The following is a 7,965-nucleotide window of genomic DNA, read 5'->3' as shown; positions in this document are numbered from 1 at the left end:
AAAACGTCTTTAAAGCATGCGGTACGACGATTTATGACGTTTTCAGAAGCCTATCTCTAACCGTTTCTGAGATGTCGTCCACCAAAAAACTCGAGGTAGCTACGTAAAAGAGGTACCTACGACTGCTGTATAGTAGACATTATAAATATAGATTTTAAAAGGTCAGTTATTTTTAAAAAGAATCACGATCAGCAAAAACGAGTTGATTCATTAATTCGAATGGATTTTCAAAAAACGTATCCGGTACATACATATCTAATAATTTAATTAAAAATTACATAACTTACTAACCAACGTAAAGAACTGCCCATAAATTTCACTTAACAAACCTAATTGTTGGACTGCCCTGGCAAAAATAAAGTTTCGTACGATTTGCAGTGCTATTTTCGTGATATACATCAGGCATTTTTGGCAGTACGTGTTTAAATTTAATTTGATTTATCGATTGGAAGGACAGCTGTGCGAACACCAACGATAGTTGTCAGCAAAATTTACTTTTCCTCTAATTTATAATAACAATGACTTACGAGACGTAAACTTTCTTTAAAAGAAGATTGATAAAATATCAAAACATTTCATTCTTTTTTGTATAAATAACGAATCGTTAAAACGGCACGATCTTTTCAATAACAATTTTTGTGTAAATTAATATTTCTAAATCAGTCCAACGGTGTTTCCTGGCTGAAAACAAGTGGCTGAAGTAAATAAAATAGAAAATCCTCTCAGTGCGCGAGTTTTGTATCATATATTAACGTTAGTATTTAAAAAATTAAATTATACTCTTGAGAGATCGTTTATATGTAACGCAAATAATTAACATTTCTAAAGGTTTAAATATGTGTTTATTAAGTCATCAAACTTTTTGTCCCTTTCAAAATTAATACCTATGATCCGATAAACGAATATTGACATTTTGCTTAGGTATATCTGGACAATGAAATCTAAAATTCAGATTTAGATAATTTATATTGTATACCTACCTAAGTGAAACATATTCGAAATATTAAATTGAATTATTAAACTGCACTTACTTTAAACAGTAACTTCTTTATTATTCTTACTAATTGTAAGCGATACTTCCAATAACTGCTTACATTTTCTTTTACTTTGGTCAATTTATATTTTTTTACATTTTTTTAGATATTCACAAATACTTAAAGGAATACGTATTTATTTTAAAGTATAAATTTTTTTCTGAAAGAAATTCTCAATGTTATCCAAAAAATAGGCGAATACCTACACCGTCTTCACCTAAGCAATCGCCTCTGTGTTCCTTTTTTCTTTACTTAAACGATCGAGTTCTTAATTCAACTTGACTGGATCTCTTGATACAATTGGAGATTTTTTTAATTTCCCTAAGGTATTTTCGCTCATTAAGAGTCATTCAAATAAATTCTTAGCGAAGTAGAAAATTTTCAACAGTTTCTACATTATTCGTTTTAGATTGACGTAGGTAATTACAGAAAGGCATTAAGCGCTTTTTGGTTTGTTATTCTAGCATTGTAATTCAACCGATCTAGATTATTATTACGGTTTTATCATTTAATCAGACTAATTCTCTACCAAAGCACCTTAATTTTTTATATTACTTGCTTTAAAAGAGTTATAATACCAGTACGAAATAACTACTAAAAAGCTTTAATTTTTATAGAACATTGTTAGTAAATTCATAGCATATTGACCAAGAACTTACAATAAATAGATAACTATTTATCAAAACCACCAGACGTGTATCGCGATTTTGGACCTATTGGTCCTCATCAGCACTCCATAAGCATATAGGCAATCTCAATCAATTGTCGACCCAACCGAAGTTGTTTCGTAAAAATAAGATGATATAATATTAAGCAAACGATAATACATCGTCATCGACTGATACTTTCTTTTAAGAGTAGATTTTTAATAATTGGTAAAGCCTTATAAAGATATATGTACTCAACAAACTAAATCTGCGATGCACGTAACCGTAATAATGAAAAAAAAAAATTGAGTTCTTGGTCAATAATAATCCGATGTAGGTAGATACTAAATAATTTAGATAATAATCTTAACAACGTACAAATAATACATTATTATAGCCTTTAAAAAGCTTTCTTTTCTAGGCGAAATATAGGTAATCGGTTTTACAATAAAAAAATCATTTTGCACCCTATATGGTCTTGATTTCATGTTTCATTGGAAAAACTAGGAAGAAATGGAAGTTAGAAATGTACCGTTAGCAGCAAATATCATTTGAGAAAAAATTTTATAAGCTTTAGAATTATGTCTTGAAAATAATTAGGTATGTAACTAACCTTCATTCCGACGTATCCCAAACGAGAATTTCCCAGCAAATAAATAACTATATATATATTAATTTGATAAGTGCGTAACATACAAAAAGGAACGCTACCGGATTTCGTAGAATTTGTAATTACAACTTCCGACTCTAATTTTTGCAACTCGGTTATTATACGTTTAGAGGTCTTGCAACCATATAATTGCCATATAATAATGGAGTAACCTACATGTAATACATCATTTTCAATCATTTATGTTTAATATTAATGATAAGATACAGATCAGTACCATGATTTATAATTCTGCGGCAAAGCTTTTTCTGTATCTAATCAACAGTATTGATTTACTCAGTAAAATTTAACTAACAAAAATCAACTACATTTATATTACTATTACAGTATAAAAAGGAAATGTTAGCGGAAATTTCAGAAAAAAATGACGAAATCGTATATCACCTTACCAAATATACTTAATAGAAATTTTATAATAATAAGCTGATAAGGGCTTTCGCGGCTGATGTTGGACAGTAATGTCCTTGTTGAGATTTTAAGGACGTACTATTTTAAAACAGTTACTATTTCAACAGAGAGACTCTTGACGATTACCTATTTATTACATGCATATTTTATAAACAAATTTTAAACTTTAACTAGGTAGGTGCATTTTAAAAACTTAAAAACTTTAGTAAAAGTCGTGACATTACTATAAATTGTTATCGAACAATAATCCCTTGTTATCAACAGTTTTAGTTACTCTTGATTTAAGATTGTCTCCTGATTTAAGATTGTCGCGAAAATAATGAACACGGGTCGGATCATAAGTCGTTTGTTTATGATACAAAAAAGATCCTTGCTTTTTGAAGTTTTGATATATTGCATTGAATTGATTTATTTATCCTTTTAAAGTTCAAGGATACATACTTGTAAGCACTTCGTCTTTTTATACATGAGCATCAAAAGTTGCGCTGTCTGCCGTTTCGTTATCCTTACAATACTGAAGGAAACTTAACCCTTATGGTTAAGGGAGACCATAGTAAACAACATATAGAAAAAAAAAAAAAAAGAAAATTTACCTAAATATTCAACCGATATTTACAATTTATCCCACTAGCCCATTGCTTCGTAAGCGAAAATAATAAAAATTACAATTTGAACCCGNTTATAAATTATAAAGAGCAATTCTTATAAATAAAAATGAAGTTTCTTATAGGCACATAATCCACAATGACTTAACAATACTCGCAGGTAGACATTATAAAATTACTGAAAGATTGCGCTTATGTCATCAACCAATCTAAAAAGTAATGACAATTTGTATAGTAGAAAATACAATGTTTGCTACCATGAAGGGTTGTAGATTATGAAGACTGCACAAAGAGCGCTAACTCTGTATATGTAAATAAAAGTTATTCCAAATAGGGAGCATTAGTGTCCCATAGACATCAAATGATTTTATTAGTATGACTAAAAAGACTAGTTAGGAATGGAAACCACACAGGGTTGTTTAATATACGACGCCAGCCGTAAGAGCGTTACTAATATTATGTTGCACTCAGAAATTTGCTGAAGACTGAAGATATGACAGAAGCTACATAAGGTTACTTAATGTAGGTGCTGTATAAGCATTAAGAACGCCAGCAAAAGTTGGAAAAACATGGACGATGACACATCGTGATAGAGAATGGCTAACAGCCTTTTAAATGTGCTGTTGAAGGCGAATGGGAAGGATTTGCTGGACGGATAAGAAGACAAATGAAGAAGTTCAACAGATGCTGAAGAAAAAGAGAAATCTTTGAAAATTACTTATAATAAGGGAGAAAAAATGCTACAGCATTAGTACACGACGAATTCATAAAGGCTATAAAAGAAGGAAGAAATGAAGACAAAAGGAAAACAAAGAAGGTCTAGGAGAAATGTAGTGTTACAAGCGAATGATGAGGATACCGTGGATAGAGAAGATAACTAATGAAGAGATATTAGAAAGGATAGAACAATAGAGGACTCAATGGTAGTCAATAAGATATAGGCGGGATAGGTTGGTAGGACGCCTTCTCAGGCATGAAGGTCTAGTCAGAGACATATTAGAAGCAGAAACAGGAGTTGGCACATCGTGATAGAGAATGGCTGGCAGCCTTTGAAATGTGCTGTTGAAGGCGAATGGAAAGGATTTGCTGGACGGATAAGAAGACAAATGAACAAGTTCTACAGATGGTGAAGAGAAATGGAAATCTTTGAAAATTATTTATAATAAGAGAGAAAAGATGCTACAACGTTAGTACACTACGAATTCATAAAGACCGTAAAAAAGGAAGAAATGAAGGCAAAAGAAAAACAAGGAGGATCTAAAAGAAATGTGGTGTTACAAGCGAATGATGAGGATACCGTGGATAGAGAATATTACAAATGAAGAGATATTAGAAAGGATAGAAGAATAGAGGACTCAATGGTAGTCAATAAGATATAGGCGGGATAGGTTGGTAGGACACCTTCCCAGGCATGAAGGGCTAGTCACAGGCATATTAGAAGCAGAAACTGGAGCTAAAAGTAGTAGAGGAGGTAGACCTAGATTAGATTACTGTTCACAAATAGTTAAGGATGTGGGATGTTCTAGTTTTGTGGAAATGCGAAGATTAGCTCATGATAGAAAAGAGTAGAAGTGCGTGTCCAAGCAGTCTTATGCTTATTATGATGAGGAGGCCGTATATCTAAGCTGAAAGTTGTATGGTCGTGAATATGCATCAGTGTACAGTATTGGGAGTAATTATACGTACAACACTACCTGTATAGCCCTCTGTAGTAGCTACCTTAGTGTAGCATTTATCTTGCTGACGAAATATTTGCTTTGAAATGTAGTGAGTACTTATGTGTATGTAAAACCAAGTAGGTCCAAGCAAATACTTTTTCTCAACGTATTAGCATCTACTTCATTTTATGTATACTACCCACCACGAAAGATGTATGCCATATGTCGTTGAATAACTGATTCATACGCAATCTTTCAATAATATTACTATATGTATTTTTCGACTGCGAATGTTATTAAATCATTCTCAAGAAAAAAAAATCTGTAATGATTAACGTCTACTTTTATGTGAGTATGAATCTACCTTTCCACTTTGATGTAAACCGTTTCTTATAACAATATAGATAAAAGTCCATCCAAAAATTAGGCAAACTAGTAGCTTCCACTGTATACCTCCAACATCCTCAATTCCTCCCGTTATACCAAGTACATTACGGCTGTAAATCGAAAGTAGCATCTTAATTAGTGGTAAACTAATTTGGTACGTTGGGTACTTACTCAAAAAATTCTTCCACCGGAGTTTTTGTGTTATTTGCTATATTAGTTGCAGAACTTTCAATAGAGGAGCAGTTTATAGTATTCCAAGTATTACCTAAAATTGATTTATATGCACATATATCAATGGCATTTCTCAGTCACAATTCATGTTCAATCGATGTATTTTTAACACTAAATTAAATTAAAATTTGGGAGGTCCTTGTTTTATTATTAATTACCAATGTGAAAATTCATTTTAATTTTTTTCTCGCGATAAACTACGTCAGGTTAATGAGGGAAAATTGTTGCTATTGTCACGTCCTCGCCTGGAATCGAACTCGAACCGAACACTAAGCTTACTGGTCATAGCATTGGTGCGTAAAAGCAAAAGTCCCAGGTTCGATTCCCGGCGGGGGTGTGACGACAGCAACAATTTTCCTTCATTATCCTGAGGTAGTTTATAGTAGGAAAAAGTTAAAATGAATTTTCACATTGGTATTTAATATTAACCCCTATTAAATGTCAAAATATTTCATTGTTATTAATTATTTAAAATTTCTGATTATTATTGATGTAATTAATGTCAGGATATTGTTACATCAATTTGGCTATTAAAATAGTAATTACTATTATGCACCCAATTGTGAACTTTCAATGCCTGTATTTTGAGAATTAATTGAACATGAAGATAAACCAAACACAAAGGGTTTATACAATCCATGTACTAGAATTGCCTTGGTCTAATTGATTTACATAATATGTAGTAGAATAAGATTAACATTGTGATTTGAATCCGGACTGCCCTGGACAGTCCGAAGGATCACAAATTTGCATTTAGTATTAAAGATCAACCCTTCTGAACTGCTATTGTTACTTCGAAAGTTTCGATACGATTTTTCGATATTAATTATAATAGGATGAGAATAAATCATATATGCGAGGGGTGTACCCTTAAAAAGATGCATAAAAAAGTCACTAAACGTCCTGAAGTGGAATGGATTTATTATACTATTGGGAAAGAAGAACCTAAATAACTTTTTTTGTCCGAATGACAGGTAATTTGTCATAACTTAAATACTTGTAAAGTTAAAAAAAGTCGCTTTGAGATTAATTAAATATATTAACTGATCAAAAATATATCAGTTTTATATTTTAGCTTCTTTTTGGGTAGTAAGGTTTGAAAACGTTAAAAAGTGGACTATTTCAAAAATTCACATCACAGCTTGTACTAAACCTTTCTTGATTTATCAAGTATCAAAATGGTCGCTATTGCCTATACTTTAACCTAATATGATTTGTGATAAGGCAACTCTTCATTTTCACCTTGAAATTTTATATCCAAATTTCAGAAGAAGAAATACCGATATTTACGATTCAATTAATAATTTCAAAATGAAACTGAAACGATGCCTTATTAGAAAAAATTTAGGTTAAAGTATAATTACAAGAAGCATTGGTTTTGCAGTGACTCAGTAAAAGATCGGATGCGAATTTTGAAATCGTCAAATTTTGGTCAACCAACCTACAACTCGAAAAAATTTTTGAAAAACATGCCAAGAGACAAAAAGTATTTAATTCTGATTAGTTAATCTTTTTTTCTTTCTCAATAACGTACTAAATCAATTCCGGTTGGTGTCGACCCGGCAACTTTCTTCGAGAAGTTCGGTCACATTTTAATGCATCTTTTTGAGGGTGCACCATTTGCCTGCTACATCAGTTTTACCAGGTATTATGCAATAAATGCGTACAAAATAAACATTATTTGTTTACGTCAAGGCAGGTTAAAAGGTAAAAAATGGTATTACATCGGGAACCGAATTCGAGCAAATCCAAACACCAAACATATCCTAGTAGGTACAATTTTATGCTTCTGATTATTTTCAAGAGACAAAAATTGAGACTAACCCAGTAATATAAGCGTGAAATGCAAATACAATAGAACCTCTGTAACTCGAACATCAAGAAAGACGCCAAAAAAATCGAGTTATAGAATTTTCAACTTATGGAGGATTTTGATCTAGGCGGATTATGATTCGACTTGTAGAGGTTAAGATTTATTCTTATTGTATACCCCTAAATTGTTTTCTAAGAAACAATGGTGTACTTACATTGTCGGCAAATCTTTAAAGTCGATCACTTAATTTTCTTCGAACTATAGACCTTATAAGTTTCAAATTATCGAGTTGTAAAGGTTGTAAAATAAAACATTGCTATGTTCGAGATACAGAGGTCCAATTTAATTTTTCGAGTTATAGAAGGAAAATATGTACCAAAATGGCTTGCAGGGACTCACTGATTATTTCGACTAATAGAGGGTTGAGATTTCGAGTAATGGAGGTTTAGGGAAGGGAACAAAACATTTTTTCGAGTTTTGGAGGTTTTCGACTTATCAAGGCTATAAACAAA

The 7,965-nt window shown here is 31.8% G+C and overlaps 1 protein-coding gene across 1 annotated transcript in view; it reads right to left on the bottom strand.

Moving 5' to 3' along the window:
- LOC108736524 (sodium- and chloride-dependent GABA transporter 1) overlaps window positions 1–7,965 on the bottom strand; it is a 25,380-nt gene that overhangs the window by 8,951 nt on the left and 8,464 nt on the right. The window contains exons 2-3 of the mRNA XM_018468979.1: window positions 5,581–5,674; window positions 5,387–5,519 (exon numbers count right to left, since the gene is read on the bottom strand). Of these exons, the coding sequence (XP_018324481.1) occupies window positions 5,387–5,519; window positions 5,581–5,674 (227 nt within the window). The remainder of the gene's footprint in view (window positions 1–5,386; window positions 5,520–5,580; window positions 5,675–7,965) is intronic.

This window comes from Agrilus planipennis, unplaced genomic scaffold (genome assembly GCF_000699045.2).
Source record: "Agrilus planipennis isolate EAB-ADULT unplaced genomic scaffold, Apla_2.0 scaffold130, whole genome shotgun sequence".
Classification (NCBI taxonomy): Eukaryota; Metazoa; Arthropoda; class Insecta; order Coleoptera; family Buprestidae; genus Agrilus; species Agrilus planipennis.
This window is presented reverse-complemented; position numbering and strand designations above follow the sequence as displayed.